This window comes from Polypterus senegalus, chromosome 12 (genome assembly GCF_016835505.1).
Source record: "Polypterus senegalus isolate Bchr_013 chromosome 12, ASM1683550v1, whole genome shotgun sequence".
Classification (NCBI taxonomy): Eukaryota; Metazoa; Chordata; class Cladistia; order Polypteriformes; family Polypteridae; genus Polypterus; species Polypterus senegalus.
In genome coordinates this window covers 164,031,823-164,055,762 of record NC_053165.1, presented here as the reverse complement: position 1 = coordinate 164,055,762, position 23,940 = coordinate 164,031,823, and the positions used below count along the sequence as shown (strand labels likewise).

Genomic DNA, 23,940 nt, shown 5'->3' with positions numbered 1-23,940 from the left:
GATAGATAGATAGATAGATAGATAGATAGATAGATAGATAGATATGTGAAAGGCACTATATAACAGATAGATAGATAGATAGATAGATAGATAGATAGATAGATAGATAGATAGATAGATAGATAGATAGATAGATAGATAGATAGATAGATAGATAGATAGAAACCTTTTGGACAACTTCAACTACGCATTCGTTTTCTCTTTCAGTTTAACCTTGATAACAGTCATACCAACTTGTACATTTTATATGTTTTCTTTTTTATTTTAATTTTAAATCTTTAACATAATTGTCACCTTTGGTATTCCCATTAAGAAATAAATTAGTTATTTTCCAATTTCTTAGTTACTGATGTAATAGTAATGAATTACCGGGCTTTGTCTAATATTATTAACTTATTTCAGTTGCTTTTGTCATTTTATAAGATGATATTAATAGTCGGTACATTTACGTGCACTTTAATAACCCAGATGTTTACAGGAACCCTTAGTCCAGTTAGAGAAACTAGATTTTTGGTTTCTGGGAAAACCGCCCACCAGATGTAGACTTCTCTGTGGGTAACGCAGTTCTGTATCCATGTAAACTCTTAACTGGGTTACACTTTAGGATTCTGTAGTCTGCGCACGTCCTAAATTTGAACCTCATACACTGCATGAACCTCCATGAACCTGACCAGATCATTTCCAGTGTTTAATAAATATGTTTAGTCCTTCATGTGCTGTGAAGTAAATGATATCCTATCCACTTTTTATATCCCCAACCAGAGTCAAAGCTGATTCGCATTATGAACACTGGCGGTTGCGCCACAATGACATCAGAGCGCTTAGTCAAAGAAGAACGCCAGGAGCAGACTTGCACGTGTCAACGGAGGTTTTTAGGAATTCAGGTTTCTGCCTTAACTGGGTTCCTCATCTTTCTCCGGTTTTGTGTGTGTGTGCATGTAAACGCACTCAGTGATTTTATCCTAGTATCAGTCATTTTGTATTAACAGTCATTTTTCTTTTGGTAGTTATTAGGTACTACTCCTATTGGGTGTATTTCAAAAGCTTTACGTTCAGTTAGAGACAGACCCTGCACCACCAGCGCACACAAACGGAGGCCATTCTCACATCACTTGAATTGGACTCTGTTGTGAATGAAAGCTACTGAGCCCCCACAATCCCGTTTACGCTTTGCTTTTCTCTGCCCGATATGAATTGTGAGTTCAGAATTGTGTCACAGAAACCCACCATGACGGCCCTCGATTTGTTAAGATTATATAAATGAGACCATTCAGTGTGACATGACTGTAACTCAACTCCAAACTCAAGGGCTCCTCCATCAGCTCAGGGGGGACTTGTGCGGCTTGTGTTCACAGTTCAAGTGGGGTCCTAGATAGACCTTCATGGATAAGGAGCGACTGATAACGACGTGATCTCCACTGACAGTCACATGCCATTACAAGTCGCTCACTTGTCCCCAAAGTCAGTGTGTCTTTGTACAGGTGACATTCATCAGCTGGTGTCCTGACTGAGGTGAGCTCTGATCGCCCTCATCGTCACGCCTGTGTCTACAAATAAACTGGTGGGAGAAAGGCCATCCATCCTGTTGCATGCATTACTGTGAGTTATAAAACTCAACTCACATTGGCAGAGCTGACATTTTTATTTAGGTGACAGCTTAGTTGGGGCCTGAAATGATTTCATCTAAAGATTGAAAAATTAGAAGGATAAAATCCATGAATATCCTTTATGGCTGTGGATTGAAACTCCTGAGGCTGCTGTCATTGCCACTTTCTATCGCAGTGCATCCTTGAAGCGGAGGCTCTTTTCCAATTTAAACTCAGCTCTTTGTTTAACAGCCTGCTCTTTTTCTGCTCTCATTCACAAACTGGAAATTTACTTTTCAAAAAAATTAAAAGAGATTTTTGTTTTGTTTTGTTTTGTTTTGACTGAGATTTTAATGATCAGCATTTTTCTTTTTCACTTCTCCTTTTATTTTCTTCTTAGTTCCCTTTTTACTTTAGAGTTTGTTCCCTTAAATGAACCCGTGGTGCTGTGATATACTGACAGGTTCTGACAGGTCCATCCTAGAGCCGAGGTTGTGTTTGATGCTGTCAGTCGTTTGTGAGCCACTGTTGAGTTCAAGTGTGTGTTTCAAGTTTGTCGTTAATAATGGATATCGAGCAACACATTAACATGACATTTTGTTTCAAATTTCCAAAAGCTCAGGAAACCCATCAGATGTTAAAATCAGTTTATGGTGACACTGCACCGACAATTAAGACGGTTTACAAATAATTTTATCGATTTCGTAATAAATTGGACTCGGCTGAAGACAAGAAAAGATCAGGACGTCCTGCGACATCAATAACTGAGGAAAATGTTCTTCATCATGACAATGCTCCTTGTCACACATCTCTTCTAGTAGGACAATTTCTGTTGAATAAAAACATTACGCTGCGTCCGCATCCACCTTATTCACCGGATCTGGCACTGTGCAACTTCTGGCTGTTCCCTAAATTGAAAACGACCATGAAAGGCAAACGATTTCAATCCATTAAGGACATCCAGGCAGCCATGACAGCCAAACTAAAGACACTCTCGAAAGAAAACTTCCAGAACTGCTTCGCAAAGTGGCAGGAGAGTTGGGATAAGTGCATTTGAAGTGGAGGAGGAGAGTATTTTGAGGGTGACTAGGATTGTAAATCTTTTACTGCAACAAACGTTTCTTTTTTAAATAATTCACCGTATTTTTAGATCACACCTCGTACATGTCCATTTTCTATCCTTCTTAATTCAAATTGAGGGTCATGGAGCAAAGAGGGAACCAAAGCTGGAGCAGTTTGTCACCCGCACACCCACACTCACTCACTCACAAGTGGCCAGTCAGCCTAAACGGTGGGAGGACAATCAGAGTACCTGAAGGAAAACCCACATGGACACTGGGAGAGCGGGCAAATTGTATAAGGCCCAGCCCAGCCCAGCCCAGAAGTATGGAAATGGGGAGAAAACAATAAAATACAAGAGGAAAATGTTAACAATCAAGACTGGGAAAACAGAATCATGCTTGTGTACAAAGAGCTGTTAACGTTCTATAAAAGTGAAAAAGGTCGATGGGGAATTTTTCTATAGTTTTTTAAATTCCGTGTGACTTCAACTACTGATTAGTTTACCGTTTTAAATTTCCTTTGAGCAAAGTCACCTCGAATTGAATATATTGTACATTCCCCTCTTTCATTCACCCCACAGCTGCTACAAATGGCAAAATGAATCCCTGATACAAGATGGCCAAACACAGAGAGGGGCACTTCCAGCTGCTTGAACACCAGCTCACCTCTCCGGCTGCTTGATGGTATGGAAAATAAAACGTATATTTTGTCTTTACTATGCTCGCCTGAACTGTTCGGTATCGACTGATTTCTTTGGTTTAATAGCATAACCTATTTTATTGATTTCCAATGGCATTTTAATCATTTTAATCGTAATTTAACTTAATCCTGATACTCTATATGTTCAATTTCCTCATAATAACTATTCATGGTGGCTCTAAAATCGCTACTGACCCCTACTCTCTTTTCTGTTTCTTTTTCCGGTTTCTTTGTGGTGGCGACCTGCGCCACCTCCACCTACTCAAAGCTTCATGAGGCTCCAACAATGATGGATGGATTAAAAGGCAGAAGTCTACGTGACCATCATCATCATCAAGCCCTTCCGTGAGAATCCTAAATCCAAAGAGGACTGTTTCATTTATGTTAGGTAGAATGCCCAGAGGGGACTGGTCAGGGGGTCTCATGGTCTGGAATCCCTACAGATTTTATTTTTCTCCACCCGTCTGGAGTTTTTGTTTTTCTGTCCCCTGGCCATCGAACCTTACTCTTATTCGATGTTAATGTTGATTTATTTTGTTTTATAATTGTGTCTTTCACTTTTCTATTCTTTAATATGTAAAGCACTTTGAGCTACTGTTTGTATGAAAATGTGCTATAGAAATAAATGTTGTTGTTGTTTTATTTTTTTGTTAGCTTAACTTAGAAAAAAATTCTGCAGGGAGCAACAGTTTAAGATTTGAATACAAAGATTTTTTTTTAGTTTGATATAAAAATACAAATGTTAAAACAACTCAAAATATTTTGTTCACTTTTAGTTACAATTCATAATTCAACAAAGTTTCCAATTTTAGCTCAACTAAACATTTCTTTTAGTGCTAACAACTGACTGTCGGTAAGAATAACTACATAAACAGAGTGGAGCCAACTAAACAAAAATGATTGGAAATTGGCACAAAGATTTTTTTTGTTGGGCAAGCTTTACATTTTTTACAGTGTGCGTTAACAGCAAAAGTGAACAAGTAAAAAAAAAAAAAAGAGTTCTTTTCTAGAAATAAAAGTAAGAATAAAGGAATCCTGTAAGCACAGAGTTAATACGAGTGTCCTCAGGACTTCTGTCACACTTAAACCGACCTCAGGACTAAGAGGAAGTCTCCTACCCGTCTCTGACAGTGTCATTCATCGACACATCTTCAGACCTGCTCTCAGTCGTGTGTCGGAGCGTCCAATGATTTAAACTTGAAACCTCAAAAACCTCAAATTTGAACTCTTCATCAGGTATGTCCTTCAGAAATGTGTGTTTTTATTTATGGTTGTATTATGTTTAAGAAATGTGAACTCCAATTAGTCACAGAACTTCAAGAACCAACAACCTACAGTAGCACATCAGTCCGAGCCATTTTGACATCACTGTAAGCGTATTTAGCTGTGAATGAATGCTATTGAGCCACCACAAGCTGATTTGGATTCTCTTTTAAACTACACGACATTGTAAAGTGCCGTTAAGAAGGGAATATTAAAGGTAGTCTACTAACACAGAGAACTCCATTCTATTGTTACTTTATTTTTGAGTTTGGCTCTCTGTTAAAAATATTTAATAAGCAAAACTGTGTGTAAGTGACTCTTTGGTGTAACTACGCTCTAACTATGAAATCACGTATCTAAGCCTGAATGTTAACACTCCTCTACATGCGTTTGAATTCTCCTTTTCAGGGTTGTCACCAATCTCAGGTCACAGAGCAAGGACTCAACACTGCAGTCCACCAGGGGACACCCTGACACACACACTCGATGTCACTCACATCCAAGACTGACATTCACTTGTTAGCATGAGTTGGACATTTAGATCTGCTGTTTGACAGAACCAAGTAAACTGGGTTCAAATCCTGGTCTCGGCGTTTTCCACATCGAATTTTCATGTTCTCGACTCAGCAAATTAAAGTGAAAGACAAAAAAAAAAATGAAACCTCATTTCTTCCTTGGACGTCTCCGTTTTGCTGCTTTGTCTTCTTGGTCCTTTTTCTGTCAATCAAACAGAAATACAGTGAAGGCTTTATAAAGCAAATTGAATATTGTGATAATGAGTGTAGCCTGGGTGCTCGGGCATTAATGGGCACACCACCATGATGGCAGTTTAATGCTTGCCAAAGAATGACAAGAGTGACCCCCAGCTGGTCAGTTTACTATCCTACTCTTTAATCATAAAAAGGTCTGTATAAAGTATTGGCTTCCAGTAAACCTCACTGGGTGCACCAAGAAGCCTGTTGTATCTTTAACTACGGCTCTCTGTTTGTGTGCTCCACTAACACACAAAATGAAATCTTTTTGTTCAGATGTCTCTACCAACAGCACAAGGTCCCAGATTTTACTGTATGTATATAAAGCTACAGTACCATTTGAAGACAGGTAATAGAATCATTTAAAAGATTTTCCCTACTTGTACCTTCAGACCCTTTACCTGTATTTCTCTGTGTGAACGTCTCTTCACTGGCACTCTGTCTACCGAGCACATTCCCTAAAGCCTGCATCTCAGACTCTGTCGTTCTTTTCAAGGCACCTTTCTCACCTCCTGTATGGTTTTATACTTTCTGTCTCTGAAGGCGACTCTCTCAATGTGCACCTTTACTCCTCTTTGCCACTTCCTCTTTATTGCAAAGCCAAACTGAACAATCAGATTAAAGCTCACGGCTGCCAGAAGGTGGTATTCAGTGTGAAACAGACTGCACCGTAGGACAGAGCTCCTTCCACCATGAGCAGAACGCAGCCTGATGGGATTTATGGTTTTCTTTTCAGCATAGTGCTGGCACAAATAGTGGCCCCTTATTGCTTTTTTGGGTTTGAATTAAATGGGGACAACTGGGTTGAAGCCTTAATGATTGGAATTGGAACTTGCAGTACTTTGTTCGAGCATATATTTAGAAACAATTTTGTAGCTAGAAACAATTTTAAGATATGTGTCTCATCTTCTCCCTTTGTGGATCATTATCTACAAATATGCAAACCATTTCACAGACCTGCACTTGGAAGGCAGGCTAAGGGCTTAACTGGGGGCAGAATATGAGAGGAGGCTTTGATGAAGTGCACTAAGCTTTCTTCTTCTCCCTCTTCTGCAGATCACCCCAAGAGAAACCAACATAAAGTTCCTCCAGTTCCCATAACCCTTTCCTAGCCACACCTCCTTCTGACATCATTATCTCCGCTGCTGCTATAAAAACCCAGCACCTTCCCTCCTTAATGTGTCCCTATTTGAACGTGGAACCAGACGGTGCTCTGGAGCCATTTATTGATTTTTGCATTGTATGGTGTACAATATATGGGATGGATCCCCAAATCTGCTCTCTTTTGTGTTTTGACAATATATATATATAAAATCCCCCAAGTCATTGATAAAGGAGATCCAGTAACATTCCTTTGGCTTACGGGCGAATCTCATTCTTGATGACATCACTGGAAATCAAGAGGAAGTGCCGTTAAAACTGAAGCCAGGAAGCTCTTCTTAACACAGTTGTGAAAGTCTGGAGCAAACTACTGAGACATGGAGTTGAAGCAGAAACCCCAACAACCTTTATGAGGAGATGATAGGACAGCTTAGCTGTTAGCTGTACAAATGAACTTGATGGGCTCGATGGTCTCGTCTCGTTTGTTAAATGTTACATGTACAGTATGTATGCCTTTTACCCAATGCTGCCATTGTAGCCTCTGCCCTCCTAGAACTCTGTGTTGGATTAAGCAGTTTATGATTACCAATTAACAAGAATGAATAAAATACTTAAGCACAATAACATATTAAGTAAAGTAACATAAAAATATGTCACAAAAGAAGAATACTTCAGAAGATTCTGTTCTGTCTAATATAACCACCAGTGGCCTATGTAGCGGCTCATCTGATCTCTTCTAAACAGACGGGATGGGTGATACTTTGGAATTAACTTCCCTTTAAGCCTTCCTCACATTGAAAAAAATAACTGAAAGAATTGTAATAATAAAATAACTGAGAAAGAGAACGCTTTACCTTAGACATACAAAAATTGCCAATGCCAGTCCTGCTAGGATGACAACACCCAATAAAGAATACAGAAGATATGGAAGATAATTCTTTTTCTTTGAACCATTCGTACTTTCTGGAAAACAAAAAAGACAAATCGAGTGATACCACGGCTTCAGCACAGTTCTTTTATTTAATGCATACTTTATAATTCATGTTTAAAATGTTTAGCAGATGTGGCAGACGGCCGGGGGTTTTGGGACACCCCTATAATAGAAGGTCTGGGGAGAGAGCCTATTCAGGCCATTGCCTCCCCCGGAACTCTAGAGGGCAGCCCCCCTGGCATGCAGCAAAGTCACGGGTTTGAAGCATGGAAGCTCAATCCTGCTGGGGCCTGTGGCCACTGCCAGGGGTGCCTGGAAAACTGCCAAGCCATTTGATGCAGCACTTCCACCACACCAGGATGTGCTGCCGGAAGTAGGTCAATGAGCACCTGGCGCACATCCGGGTGCCCTCTAAAAGGAGCGAGCCAGCAGCCACTACTCCGGGAGTCAGAGTTAAAGCTTTCCAGGAGGAGTGGAGACGAAAAGAGAGAAGGAAGAGTGTTTGGTGCTGGACTGTATTTGTGTTGTGACTGCGCTGTACACATTGAAAATGGAGGAAGGCGTTTCCCATGTGGAAAGGAGAAAAAAGAAAAGCGCCTGTGTTGCACTTGTGTCCCACTTCTGTCTCTGTCAGGGTTGGAGCGGCTGGTTCCCCCCTGGTGGTCCACACACACAAAACAATATTTTTATCTTGTAATCATACAGAGTGTCAAATAATCTTCGATGGAATTGACTTGAACTTAACCTTCTGTCACTACGTGCCTTAAAATTAATTTAGTTCCTTTAGATAGCCATTACAGTTTAAGCATTTAGTCATCCATTCATTCAGACTGTTTGCATCTTTCTTGGCAACTTTTCCAGTTGTGTTTGCACAGAACAAAGAAGTGTGTGACTCTGTGTGAAGGGATTTGGCTTTTCTAAACTGGCTTCATACAAGTGACAGTGCGGCTGTAGGCTTGAATCTGTTCGGTGACGGACTGTAGTTTGTGTCAGGGTTGGTTCCTGCCTCGCATTTGGTGCTGCTGAGATGGGCGCCATGTGGGTCAGATATAAGAGTAAAGGATTATTGGGGTTTTAACTGCCATGTATACAGAGTGCAGTAAAATTCTTTTTGCATGTTCCAGTATCAAGCTCCATGATTATAAACAGTAAGGACGACCCCAAGGCTCTGACCGTTTATGGTTGACAGTTAACTGACTTACTGATGGATAAGGCCATATAATATCCAAGCCAGCATATTTATTAGTGCTTTATTAGAGGTACAAACACTCGCCTGGTTGTCATTTATCTGGAGTCTGCACATCTTTCCTTATCTCCCAAGCTCCTTCTCCAGTTTCCCTCTAACAGCACAAAAGATTCACAGTGTCCTCCATCATGTTTGAGACATTTTGCCTTGATTTGTTCAAAAGTTTAAAATTACAAATCAAACAATTCAGACGTGATTAAAGTGCACATTGCAGACTTTCGTTTAAGGGGATTTGCACACATTTTGGTCACACAACACTTTTTCTACACGGTCCCCCCATTTCAGTGCACCATAAGGCTTGGGACAATTGGCGTCACCATTGTTTTCCATTGCTTCATTAACGTAGCCTTAAGATGCCCAGGCTTGCTTTTGCCTAAAGACCACCTTTGGAGCCTCTAGTTGCCAGGGTCTTTGTCCCAATATTTATCGAGGGCTCTCTATATGTGTACAGTACATTAGTTTAGTTTGGATCTCTAAAGGGTGTAAGTGTGAAGGAGTGAGCCTTGAGATGAATGTACACCGTGTGCAGGTTATTTGGGCATCCATAGCTTCTCTAGGAGTCCTTGCAACCCTGAAATGAGCTAACTGGATAGCTGGATTAAAGATATCAAATCTAATCTACTCGAGCAGCGTGGAACGTTAAGGCCTCAAAGCTCCTGTGAAGGTGTTTCATTTCAATCAGGGCTGACAAGTTCAGCCATCATTACAATAAAAACCATTTTCATGCAACAAGCTATAAGTGTAAAATGGCACTTTGAGTTGCATTTTAATTGTAAATAACAACCAAAAATGAGGCTCTTTGAATGAATGTTTGGGAAAGAAGCAGATTATCAGAGGGGCTGTGCAGTTATTAAAACATACAAAAAAACTAACCTCATAATTTTTGGCTGTAAATTCATATCTAGAAAATAGGAAAGTTTGTGAGCTTATAAAACTATTCAGAGTCAGTCTGCTTATTAATTAACAGTGTTGAGAAGCCATTAAAAAGGCTAACAGAATGTCAGGTTTTTAGCGCCTTGACATGTGGAGTACAAGTCACAGGAGGTTCTGCTCAGGCTTTATAACACACTGGTGAGGCCTCATCTGGAGTTCTTTGTGCAGTTTTGGTCTCCATAAAGACACAGCAGCACTAGAGAAGGTCCAGGGAAGAGTTATGAGACTGACTGCAGGACATGGACAACAGAAAGGTTTGGGCGAATTTGTGGCAGATGACAATGTCAGTAAACATAAAACAGTACATTTAGGAAGTAAAAATGTGATGTTGGAGTACAAAATGGGAGGTCTGAAAATTGAGAGTACACCTCATGAGAAGGATTTAGGAGTCACAGTGGACTTGACACTATTAACTGCCAGACAGTGTGCAGAAGAAGGCAAACAGCTTTATAACACATTGGTGAGGCCTCATCTGGAGTCCTGTGTACAGTTTTGGTCTCCATAAAGATATAGCAGCACTAGAGAAGGTCCAGATGTTATGCATTGAGATGAATGTAATAATGTTTAACAGTATTCCTCAACAGCAGGTGGCACTGCAGTGAGGTTGGAAAATAACTTTGTGCAAGTTTTTGAACTCAGTAAAGGACTACGGTTCAGATTAGCCCAGTTTCTGGCCTCGGTGTCTGAGATTGAATGTTTTGTTTGTCGTCAGCTTTATAAAATCATGGGTTTAACACCAGAGAAGAGCGACTAGGCTGATTCTAGGACTTGGGCAGCGTAAAGGTTTGTGCGAATTTGTGGCAGATGACAATGTCAGTAAATGTTAAGAATTATATGTAGAAAGTAAAATGTGAGGTTTGGGTCTCCATAAAGACATAGCAACACTAGAAAAGGTTCAGAGAAGAGCGACTGGGCTGATTGAGGGCTACAGGGGCGAGTTAGGAGGAAAGATTAAAAGGCGACCTGACTGAAGTGTTTAAAATTGTGAAGGGAAATTAGTGTAGTGGATCAAGATGGCGACTTTAAAATGCAGGGACACAGCTAGAAACTCATTAAGGTTAAATTTAGCAAAAATATAAAGATGCGTTTCTTCACACAAGAGAACCACTGACTTGGAATAAGTGACCCAGTGGGGTGGTAGCACTGGGACTTTATGGACTTTTGAAAATTCAACTTGATGTTATTTTGGAAAAATTAAGTAGACAGGACAGGCTGAATGGCCTGTTCTCATGTAGATTGCTCTAATGTTTTAATTATTCTTCTCATTTCGTATAATTAATAATATAATAATTCTTTGCATTATTACAGCGCTTTTCTCACTATTCAAAGCGCTTAGCAATTGCAGATTAAGGGCCCAACAGAGCAGAGTCCCTATTGGCATTTACGGGATTCGAACCGGCAACCTTCCAATTGCCAGTGCAATTTTTACTCAAGGGGCAGCATCTGCTGCGCTTCTGTCCAAACGTACAGTACTTGAAGAAAGCACAAATTTGAGATGTTGAGGAGTTCAGCAAATGGCAGGACATCGCTGATTAAACTGGTTTTGTGTTGTCACCGTGGACCTCTATGGCGAGAGCTGTGTCCAGCCGTCCTGCCTAGCAGCGTTTATAACCTTTTCTTTATCAGAGTCAGAATCAGAATCACATCATTTCTAGCATGTGAAACATTCCTTGAATTGACTTTGATTAGGTTTAAAGGCTGAGCAAGTATGAAGTATTTACAATAGACAAACAGCCCAGTTACCAGTTATATGTAGTAAAAACAGTTAGGAGTAACCATACGTAAATTTATTTAGAATCTGAATACTTTGAGGAAAAAAAGCTGTGGAGAGGGCGTGAAGTTTGGGTCGCGATAGGCTGGTACCTCCTTTGTAAAGGCAGTTCAATGAACAGATGGCTGCTGCGGTGGATGGGGTTCACTGCAATCTTTCCTGCTCCCTTTTTCGTGGTGGCAATAAACAGATCTTTTAATGATGGGAGACGACAGCCAAGGATTTTCTCAACTGAACAAATCATCTGCTGTAACCGACTCTTAGAAAGAGAGGAGGCAGAAGGAAACCAAACGGTGATGGAGGAGGTCACAATACTCTCAGTGATGATGACATTTCTGATTCTCTAACCCACAATACTCACCATTTATTGTCAGTTGGACTGCAGCAGACTTTGTCATCCCATAGTTGTTTGTGGCTTCACAGTAATAAGAACCCTGGTGACTTTTGTTAAACTCACTGATGTGGAGTTGCTCCCCTGTTCCTACATGGCTGGTGTTCTCCTTGACCCAGGTGTAGGTGCCATGTGGGTTTGCCAAAGCTTTACAATGTAACATCACTGACTCCCCTTCTTCTATATGAGTAGAGGGCTTAACTGTGATAAATGCATTCTTGGGGGCATCTACAATAAAGAAGGACACACGGACAGGTTAGTGGGAAACACAGATGTCATTTCAATGTTCTTCATGATTTGTGTTTTATTGCTTGTCCTCTCAGAGGTTTACAAAGAGGATGGCACAGTGTCATGCCAGGGAGAGGGCGATGTGTGAGTTTGATGGCTGTCTCAGGTGAGCTTGAGCTTCACTACTGTTGTGTGCCACCAGCTACCAGAATGAATCAAAGCCTCCAAGAATGGTACAGCAATCATAGAAAATGGAAGGACAAGCTGCCACCACAACCAACAATAAGGGAGCTTCACATGTGCGCCATAATGGTTTGTAAAATCAAAGGGAACTTCTAAATTATTAAACATTAGTATCTGTGATAAAATGTATTTGGAGAAAATCAAACTTCATCAAACATCTTGGCTTACATGCACATGGGATTATGAAGGAAAGAGTTTCACGATTTTCCATTTTTTTTATGATATTTTTTTCACTGACTTACATCCCTCAGAGTCAGCGATTCAAGTTTTACTCATCACATCAAAACTCTTAGAAATATTGAAAACACAACTCACACTCGACATTTAGTAGAAGCTCTGGGGATGAGACATTGCCAATCTGACAAGAGAAACCGGCGTGGTCCTCATAGGAGACACTGCTGATGCGATACTCCCATAAGTTGTGATTTAAACGTCGTCCATTTCTGAACCAGGAGATGCTGTCATAAACACTGCAGCTGGTTTTGCACCTCAGGGTTACTGAGTCGTTTTCCGTTACCTTCTTTGCTGTTGTTTCAACCGTTAGACCTTCAGAAAGTCAAGATAAAAAAATAACCTTTAATGGTCTGCTTAGGTGTGATTGTATTAGTGTACACTTTGTTTGAATCAGTCAAGTCTTAACTCTCACTAGTGATGATCCTGTTCAGGGTCCATGGAGAAAAACCAAAACCAAACAGAATTTCCACTTATTGTTAAGTTATTCATTGTGTGGCACCATTGAGGTGAGCAAACCAGCAGAATTGACCCTCAGGACATCACAGTAGACAGAATCCTACTATTAATGGGGTGGGTTTGAGAGAAATCCATAAATCACTAAGATGATGGCCAGCCCTGTGGGAGGCTTTTACATTTCAAGAGTCTATGACAAGTTATCATTAAATGAACTGCACTGGACATACCGTTTAGGAATATTAATATACTTACAACACTAAAGGGAAACCGCCTGAGAAAAAATGAATAAATTAATAAATCAACCAAGAAGGATGATTGCCCAGTAGTGTTGGGTTTAATGTGAGAATTCAAGACAGGGGTGGGCGCCAGGCTATGTGAAGGCAAAGTCAGTAATTTATCTGATATGAAGACTTTATGAATTAAAAAACAAATTAAATGAAAGGAGAAAATGAAAACATGAAAACTCCACATAGAAAGTGAGCTCTGATGTCTGGTGCTGTTAACTATGGCGTCACCCTAAGAAAAGCTCAAATAAGGCAACCATGCACAGAATTCACTCGAGCTCCATATGCACAAAGCATTTGATTATTCAACTTAAAATCATCCGTCAAGCACATCTCTCTCATTTAAAATTGGCCAAATGTTTCCAGGATAAAATCTAACTTGCAAACATTGCAATCGAGCTCCTACCTCACTGGGCCACATGTTCTGGGTGAGCACCACATTAACATCATTCTGGACCAAAACCTTGAAATAACTGTCAGACCGCCTTGGTGTGCCAATCCCTCCTAACCCACTAACAGCTGTGTCTGGTGGGCTCACAGAGGGGCTTAAGGTGGAGAAGGACAAACAAACTGTAACTGCCTTCACTTCACTATTGGCACGTAGACTTATCTCGCTCAACTAGAAGAATCCTAACTCAGCTCATTTAAGTCAGTGGGTAACTGATGTTATAAACTATTTGAAACTGGAAAAAAATCAACTTCTCACTCAGAGGGTCTTCTCAAAATGTTTTTAAAACCTGACAGGATCTCATCAATGACATCTTAGAATAAGCATTTATATCAGGGAGAAAGACTCTTGTTGGCCTTCCTCTCTTTCTCATGGGTGAGGGTTGAATTGAATTTAGTTTTGTTAAGTTTGATTTGATTGTATGGAATGTTACTAGCTTTAAATAAATTTTATAAAAGTTAAAAAACAAAACACAAAGAAGCATGTCTTTGATCACCTGTGATGGTCACGCTGACTCCCGGCACTTCAGTCCAGTGTTGACTAAAACTCGACCCCTCAAATCTAAACTTGTAGTAGCCGCTCTCCTCTCTGCTCACGTTCCTGATATTTATGGAGCACCTTTTGTTTTTGTTCCCCAAGAACTGAACTCGGTTCATGTGACTGATGGACACTTCCTGCTCATCTGTGTGATACACTGTGGTTTCTCCTTCGACCGTTTTCTGGTAGTCCCAAGGACCATAAAACCACATTTCTCTTTGAACATAAACATATGAAGGATGTCTGTACGCGCAGTTAATCCTCACAGTCGATCCTTCAAGCGCACAGATCTGCTGTGGTGTATAAGTGGCTCCCCACTTACTCAAATCTGTAAAACACAAAAGAGAATACAATGTAAGGCCTGTGATTTTTCATTTATCTTCCATTGATAAGACTCCAGCACAAACACAGCTGTTTTAATTCACTTTAAAATGAGCCTCATGTTATTCTCGCTCACACAGTGTAATGGATGAGATGAATGTGATTTAATTTATTAAGACATATATTTTGAAGAAAAAGAAAAAAAACTTAATAAGTGTAACAGTGTGTGTGTGCGTGTGTGTGAATAGCAGTGAAACAACATGGTGGTCATTGAAGATCTTCAGCAGCTCAGTCACTCAGGCCTCTTGTGTGTCCAGCAGACCAGGAAGCCAACAGAATTCTGAAATATTTACCTGAAAAGGAGTCAGGAAGATATGGAAACAGATGATGCGCTGTGGTGACCTCTGTCACGCACAAGCGCTTAGGGAGCAGCTTAAAGACCTAAAGAGCAGAGCAAAATCGTACGGCGGTGGACGACGGTGGTGTGCTAAACTTTCTTTCTTTATTTCAACACGAAAGATGAAAAACGCAGCCATGAATCCACCCGAATAGCTTAGCCAGCAGAACAAGTCACTTCTGGGTTCCTTCCTTCCTTCCCTCTGGTCCCCCTATGATGACGTCACCACATCCCATCTACCTCAGCGGTTCCTTTGCCAGCATTCCCATTACATTTCCGTCCCCACAGAATTTAATGTCCGCCATTGTAATCTGAAACTGTCTGCAGTGTGTTTTCATGCTTGACCAAACGTCTGTAACAAACCAGGTATTATAATATACGGCGACGGACTCCCCAACTCTTTCGACTTGTTTGTTGTGCTTCTTTTACACCCCTAACGGGAGCGCCCAAAATAAGAAGATTCTGTTGTCAGCATCTTAGGTTTATATATTCCATTAAAATCAAACTAAACCTGTGAAAGTTATTGTCGTTAGAAAAGAAACATTGACTTAGTGTCAGGGATTTTTCTAGCGTTAGATTTTGGTCAATAAAAATGTCAACTGTGGTGCAGTGGGTACTGAAGAACGTGTAAAGAGCAGCAGCTTCATGCTTTGATACCAGAACACCACATTAGAAATTTAAACAGCTAGCTGGTGCAAAGCAGACATTAACTGAGACCAGAAAATACTGTAAATGTTAATGAAATTCACAACCCAAACCGGCCTGCTGTTTTAAGAGCCGCCATCTGACCGCAGCCCTCAGGTACAGTGGGAGTAAAAGCCAGACGTGACTCGTAACATCAGCCAAACCTCCCAAACGCTCTGTGAAAATGGAGAACACAGCCGTCCTTTGTCATTACGCCCTTATGGTGGTTTCACGTGGATTTGACCCGCTTTTTGATCATTTCCCTGCAGGTACCCTTTGGCGCTTGACTTGATGCAGGACTGTAAGGGCGGGTGGGTCAGGGCGCTGGCTGTGTGTCGTCCCTTTCAGTCTTTTACAATTCCCCTAATAGTTTTGTAACAGTTTTCATGCCTCAAACATTTGTTTACAAAAATAAATCGATGGCAATGAGAAGAAGTTTCACTTGGCCTGCAGAAACCACAGACACTCTGCCATCGCACTGACCAAAGCAAAGAGACAGGAGTTCTGCTTATCTTACCGACCACAGAGGGAGCAGCGGCGGCCAGAAACATCAAGAGCAGCATGTTGTCTCAAGAGGCCTGAAATAAAAAAGGAACATGAAGTGAGCTTAGAGCTGATTGACTCTCCTCCTGTGCCACAGCCCAAAAGACGTCAATGGTGAGGTTCTCCGTTCATGTTTTGGTCGTCACAGAAGTTAGTGTTACAGTTCCTGGGGCCGAGTTCAAGTCCAGGCCCATCAGATCTCCCAGCGGTTCTCTCGGACCCTCAGACACACGTTAGTTAGAGTCCATTGCCTGGCAGATGTCAGTCAGGTGACCTGCACAAGAGCGGAGCGCCATCCTGGACTGAATTCAGACAGTACTGTGGGTGGATGTGCTCAGTTTAATAAAACGAATGTCACAGCCTGCACGTCAGTTCTGACTAAGCACTTGATCTTTATTTGTGCTTTTAACTCTTTTAGGGCTCATTATTATTTTTTTTTTTCTTTTCTTTTCTCCGAGGGCTGAATATTTTTTCAATAAACTCACTTTTCTAAAAGCACACAAAGCAACACTTCCACACATAAATCAACATAAGATATTTATTTATAACAAATGTCACTGTGTTTTATGTTCCACGAGCCTCTACTGTTAGTACAGTAAATTCACACGTACTTATTACATGCATATTACATACCTGTTTGTCTTATCACTCATAAGCTGACAGGCACTTTCTGGGAAAAAAAAATCAGCTACTTGTTTTAATTTTCATTTTCCAGATCGCTTGCGTCAAAATCGGAGTTTGATAAGTCAGAGTCCATCCATCCATTATCCAACCTGTTATATCCTAACTACCGGGTCACGGGGGTCTGCTGGCGCCAACACAGGGCGCAAGGCAGGAAACAAACCCCGGGCAGGACGCCAGCCCACCACAGAGTCAGATTTAACAATAATATGCAAAAAACAAAAAAGAAATAAATAACGTACAGAATATTTTGCTTTGCACACTCGCTTCACTCTCTCGCTCAGCGTCGATGCCAACCCAGACGTCGTTTACTCTACGCTACTCACGCACACGCAGGGATTCAACGTCAAGTCACATCAAGTCACGTCAAGTCACGTCAAGTCACGTCAAGTCTAACAGTCCTCCTAGCAAAGACGGTCTACCTATAATGCTTTGTCAACGTTTACAGCTGATTATCGCACTCTGCCCCTGACATCTGCCCTCAACCCCTGCTGTCGACAAAAGTCAAAAATCGCCCTAAAAGAGTTCATTGTATTTATTTATGTATCCATTTTCTTAACCCTGTAATGGATGGCCGGGGACTTTGCCCCACCAGGAGGACTGGAAAAGCAGATGACTAGGAGAGGGGCAATTCCTTCTCCAGGACATAAGAGGGCAGCCATCCTGGATTGTGTGGGAGCCACGGAACTGGAAGGCTCAACCCTGTGGGGATCCGTGGCCACTGCCAGGGGGCGTCTGAAGAACTATGGAGCCTTGGACTGCAGCACTTCCGCCACACCAGGAAGTGCTGCAGGGAGATCATCAGGAAGCACCTGGAGCACATCTGGGGAATTATTAAAGGGGCTGTCTCACTCCATTCAGGGAGCCGGAGTCGGGTGGAAGAGGATGGAGCTTGAAGGAGAGGAGAGGAGTGGAGGCGGTGAAGAAAAGACAGAGAAAGAAAAGATAAGGACTGAGTTTATTGTGCTGGTTTGTGTACTGTGTGTGCAGAAACATTAAATAAAACGTTCATGTTGTGGACATCTGGTGTCGTGTCTGTTTGTGTCCAGGCCATCTTTCACAACCCACTGATTGAGGGCAGGGTCGTGGGGAGCCTACCGAAGTCAAGCATGCATCACAGAGCCAATTCAGCAACAACAACAGTCCTGCAATGACTTTATGAGGACTACAGAGAACATGGAGGAAACCCTAATGGACGAGGGGAATACCTGCAAGCTGCACACAGGGAGTCTCTTTGTTGTGAGGCAGCAGCTCTACCACTGCACCTCTGAGCCACAAATCTTGTTTAATTCTTTATTTGTAATCTGGATTCATGAGACATTAAATGCTTCACAGGATAAAATTAGGAATATATGGGAGTAAACGGGAAATCTAAATGGCTAAAAGTGTCAAAAATGACCAATTTTGAAAGCAAATGTCAAAAGCAGCAGACCTGTGAGACAAACCACAGACACGGGCATCTGGGTATCACCGAGTGCAAAAGAGACAGGGGACCTCATCAGTGAAAGGCATCTAATTGACTTATAGGAGAAGGAAGATCGGCTTTAACACAGAAACTTGTAACAGTCACGTTTACATTTTGGGCACAAATCAGAAACCAACACTGCCAGTCCGTCGCAGGGCACCTTCAACTCACATCAAGCCAACCTGCCCTCAGATATGAGGGACATGCAGACGACACCATTAGAACCCAACGTCCCTGGGCCTGCTATGTCACAGCACTAAACACTGTGCCACCGCACCTTCCGAATGTGTTATACATTTAAATGTTTCTATGACTGTGAAGGAGAGGACTTAGTTTATCTTTACTGAATATCAATGATACTTTTTTTATTTCCTGTTTTTATTCTTTTCAAGTTTTAAAGCATTTTACTATTTAAAACTGCAACTTGCTTCTATCAGAAATCCAATTTGAAAGGCCACATTACCTTTTGCTCCCAGTTTTATAATTTGGTCCACCAAATGTGTGCGTCTCCAGCTGCAGATCTTCATGAGCCAGCAGTTCAGGTCTGAAGTCTTCTAACTGAGGGACAGCAATGAGGTGACTTCTCAAGAAAGGCGTCTGGAGATGAAGCAATGATTTCATAAAATGTGTGGCTAATGACTTCTGCTTACTGACATCAAAAATAGGAAGAAGTTCTACTTTCAATCCTGCGGCTAATCAGGGTTTTTAAGAAGGCTTTGATATTCATGAAGGGCTGAGACCTCAAAACATGAAGGCCTTGGGTTCAAACACCAGAAGTTCATGTCTGTCTGGGTTTTCTGTAAGCTGTGATTGGCTGATTTTGTCCCAGCATGAATCTGTGTGTCTGTATGTGTGTGTGTCTGTGTGTGTGTGTGTGTGTGTGTGGTGCGTGTGTGTGTGTGAGCTCCACAAGGGGCTGCTGGGACACATTCACTGCAATACATGGGTTTGGAAAAGAAATTCAAGAAAAGCAATTGGGAAAACGGGTCCAAGAAATTGAGGGGTGAGCAGTTTTTAGTCATCAAGTAAAAACACCAAAAGCACCTGATGGCAGCACATGAGGTTTATCAGACGTTTATTAATAAAATGGGTGGAAGTAATTCTGCCTCAAATTAGGACTGTCAAGAGGAAATTGCACTTCTGAATTACTTCTGTCACTAACAAGTCACCCACACAGGATGGGGTGTGTGGTGGTGCGTTTTGAACTATTTCTGAAACCTTCAACAAATGCAGCTGCAATAAGCTTTTGGAAATTAATAAAACTCACAAACATAAAAACCTCACTGCAGGAAAGAACACTTCGCTTTGAACATTTGAACATTAGAACACTCGAGACGAGAACAGGCCATTCAGCCCAACAAAGCTCACCAGTCCTATCCACTTATTTCTTCCAAGAAAACATCAAGTCGAGTTTTGAAAGTCCCTAACGTTTTACTGTTTGTTCACCTCCATTGTCATCACGTCCACCTCTACGGCGTCTCTCTTGTTTTAGTAGATGGAGTTTGATGGGCTGCTTATGGTGGTCTTTGTATTGTTCGATTTTTTTGCCCACAAAGTAGAATATATCTAAAACCCATTCAATATTATATTTATTTTTATCCCTTCCATTTGTCCAACATCATATTCCATGTTATGTTTCTTGTGTACTTGGCCTGACAAAGTCATCAGATTTGTCATTAATTCTATTGATCCACTGGTCTTCTTGTTTTCTCTGTGGCCTTTTTATTTCAGGTTTAAGAATAATGTCAACCTACCATGACACAGTATACAGTATATGTCTCAGGTATGTGAGTTTCACAAATTATTTTCATAATTATTTCGATTTTCCAAATCACCCCTTTTAGCCGCCATCCAGGACTACAACAGAGAGCTTATATCTGCTATCCAACAGTCCATTAGCACTCCATTGACTTTTTTGTTTGCTATTAACTAAAGTAAAATGAAGGGTCCTAATTTCGGGGTGTCAGCAGTCATATAAATTTCACCTCCACATTACAGAAGCATGTGAGCAGAAGCTGAGAGCAGTGACCAGGTGATATGAGAGGCTAGGGGGCTTCTTTTTACTTTTGTATTTCATTTGAATTTATTTGGAATTGTCCTGTGCTGCGGTAATGGACGGCTGTTTTTAAGAATAAGGAGGATAATATTGATGAACCACAGCATGAAGTTATGAGAAAGAGTAGTGTCAGCTCAGTTAAGAAGTGAGGTGATGATTAGTGAGCAGCAGGATGGTCTCATGCCAGGAAAGAGCACCACAGATGAGATGTTTGCTCTGAGGATGTTGATGCAGAAGTAGAGAGAAGGTCAGAAAGAATTGCATTGTGACTTTGTGGACTTAAAGTATATGACAGGATGACGGAGAGGAGCTGTGGTATTGTATGAGGAAGTTGGGAGTGGCAGAGAAGTACATAAGAGTTCTACAGGATATGAAGTGTGACCGTGGTGAGGTCTGTGGTAGGAGTGACGGAGGTGGGATTACATCAGGGATCGGCTCTGAGCCCTTTCTTATTTGCAATGGTGATGGACAGGCTGACAGACGAGATTAGACAGGAGTCCCCATGGACTGTGATGTTTGCTGATGACATTGTGATCTGTAGAGAGAGTAGGGAGCAGGTGGAAGAGACCCTGGAGAGGTGGAGATATGAGAGGAGAGGAGTTGAATGAAGGTCAGTAGGACCACCAAGGCAGAATACATGTGTGTGAATGAGATGGAGGGCAGAGGAATGGTGAGGATGCTGGGAGTAGACTTGAAATACTTGGGATCGACAGCACAGAGTAATGGGGATTGTGGAAGAGAAGTTAAAAAGAGAGTGCAGACATGGGGAAGTGGGTGGAGAAGAGTGTCAGGAGTGATTTGTGACAGACGGGTATCAACAAGAGTAAAAGGTAAGAGATGATGGCACTAATTAAAAACCAGGAGACAGAGCTGGAGGTGGCAGAGTTAAAGATGCTAAGATTTGCATTGGGTGTGACGAGGATGGGCAGGATTAGAAATGAGGACATTAGGACATCAGCTCAAGTTGGATGGTTGGGAGACAAAGTCAGAGAGGCGACATTGCATTGGTTTGGTCCCTCAGAGGAGAGATGCTGGGTATATTGGGAGAAGCGTGTTAAAGATGGAGCTGCCAGGCCATAGGAAGCCCTACGAGGAGGTTTATGGATGTGGTGAGAGGGGACATGCAGGTGATGGGTGTGACAGAGCAAGATGCAGAGGACATGAAGAGATGGAAGAAGAGGATCCGCTATGGCAACCCCTAACAGCAGCAGCCAAAAGAAGAAGAAGAAGAAGAAGTGGTAATGGACAGGTGTCCCGATAGACGTGGACCTTATCTTTTGCCCAGATGGGAGGCCGACACAGTGATGGTCTCAGCTAGCCTAATGGAAGATGCAGCCAGAGTGGTGTCCTGCGAAGATGGATGGGAGTTCCTTACCAGTACAACAGATGGACATTGTGGGGTCATCCTGGCTGGGATAGTTAGTGTTTCCTTTCCCACTTGGGAGGCCAGAATGAATGAGGGACACTGGAAGGTTGCCTTCTGTGCTCATGTCACTCCCTTCTGGCAGGTTCCCATTTGGATACCTTCAGTGCATCATGGGAGTTGTGGTTCTGTTGGGATTCCCTGTTGAATTCTGAGGGTTACTGGGAGGTGAGTCCCCTCTCTTGGGATGCTTCTTCCTGAGCCATGACGTGCTTCCTGACGGTGGTGATTGGACTCTAGGACTACTCCTCGTTTAGGTTCAAAAGGGAGTCAGAGTTGGGAGAGCAGGTGGGCATGAGGGGAAGAAGAAAAAGTATTAAGTAAAGAGATTGTATTGTGCATTGTGAAAGAAGAAGCCTGACTAGAGGCATTTTGTTAACTAAAAATGGTAATTTGAACCTGGGGCTCTAGTTGGAGTAACTCTGCCTTTGGTTTGAGTCTTAGTGCTGCCCCCTAGTGGTCATAGTTGCCACTGATGAAAATGAAAAAAAAAAAACCATGACATGATTGATTACAAATGTTTTCATCTGTCCAGTCCTCGTGTCAATATTTAATTTTGGTCAAAACATCACCCACAAGTTTTTATTATTTGATTGTTTTTGAAACTGCACAGTGGAATTGGTGATAGAATTTCAGCTTTGGCTTTAGAATGAACTTTACTCTTTTTCTGTAATGTCTTTGTTTTCACCTTGTCCCTGGTGCTACTGAATAGATTGACTGGGCCTCAGAGCATTAATGAAATGAATGTGATCTAAAAAAATTGTCAGTAAATAATGACTTGCGGGTAAATGCAGACAGAGGCCATTTATCTGTTCTCATCCTCTTAGATCTGAGTGCTGCATTTGACACCATTGATCACAACATTCTTAGAAATCGCCTTAGTCAATGGGTGGGCCTCTCTGGCAGGGTCTTAAATTGGTTTGAATCCTACCTGACAGGGAGAAAATATTTTGTTAGTTGTGGGAATTACAACTCGAAGACACATGATATCCGATATGGTGTTCCACAAGGCTCTATCCTGGTTCCGCTGTTATTCTCAATCTACATGCTTCCGTTAGGTCAGATTATCTCAGGGCACAACGTGAGCTACCACAGCTATGCTGATGACACACAGCTGTACTTATCAATAGCACCTGATGACCCGACTCTCTTGATTCACTAACACAATGTCTGACTAGTATCTCAGAATGGATGAATAGTAACTTTCTCAAGTTAAATAAAGAGAAAACTGAAATCTTAGTGATCAGCAATAATGGATACAATGAGGCTATTAGAAATAAACTGGATACATTAGGATTAAAAGTCAAGACGGAGTTAAAAAGCTTAGGGGTGATTGTTGACTGTAATCTGAATTTTAAATCACATATTCATCAGATCACTAGGACAGCATTTTTTCACTTAAGAAACAAAGCTAAAGTTAGACCTCTTATATCATTGAAAGATGCTGAGAAATTAGTTCACGCTTTTGTTTTCAGTCGACTAGATTACTGTAACGCACTCCTCTCAGGACTACCCAAAAAAGATATAAATCGTTTGCAACTAGTGCAGAATGGAGCTGCTAGAATCCTAACTAGGAAAAGAAAATCAGAACACATCACACCAGTCTTAGCGTCACTACACTGGTTACCTGTGTCATTCAGAATTGACTTTAAAATTCTGCTTATGGTTTATAAAGCCTTAAATAATCTTGCCCCATCTTATATATCGGAATGTCTGACACCTTATATTCCAAATCGTAACCTCAGATCCTCAAATGAGTGTCTCCTTAGAATTCCAAGAACAAAACTTAAAAGAAGTGGTGAGGCAGGCGGGCTTCTGCTGCTATGCACCTAAAATCTGGAATAGCCTGCCAATAGGAATTCACCAGGCTGATACAGTAGAGCACTTTAAAACACTGCTGAAAACACATTACTGTAACATGGCCTTTTATAACTTCATTTTAATTGTAATTTAACTTAATCCTGATACTCTGTATGTTCAATTCATCATAACAACTATTCATGGTGGCTCTAAAATCGGTACTGACCCCTACTCTCTTTTCTGTTTCTTTTCTGGTTTCTTTGTGGTGGTGGCCTGCACCACCTCCACCTACTCAAAGCTTCATGATGCTCCAACAATGATGGACGGATTAAAAGGCAGAAGTCTACGTGACCATCATCATCATCAAGCCCTTCCGTGAGAATCCTAAATCCAAAGAGGACTGTT

At 41.5% G+C, this 23,940-nt stretch overlaps 1 protein-coding gene across 1 annotated transcript in view; it reads right to left on the bottom strand.

Annotated features, from left to right (window-relative positions):
* Positions 1-23,940, bottom strand: part of LOC120540557 (B-cell receptor CD22-like) — a 48,818-nt gene that overhangs the window by 1,925 nt on the left and 22,953 nt on the right. The window contains exons 9-13 of the mRNA XM_039771396.1: positions 14,125-14,493; positions 12,522-12,752; positions 11,706-11,963; positions 7,318-7,426; positions 5,273-5,327 (exon numbers count right to left, since the gene is read on the bottom strand). Of these exons, the coding sequence (XP_039627330.1) occupies positions 5,273-5,327; positions 7,318-7,426; positions 11,706-11,963; positions 12,522-12,752; positions 14,125-14,493 (1,022 nt within the window). The remainder of the gene's footprint in view (positions 1-5,272; positions 5,328-7,317; positions 7,427-11,705; positions 11,964-12,521; positions 12,753-14,124; positions 14,494-23,940) is intronic.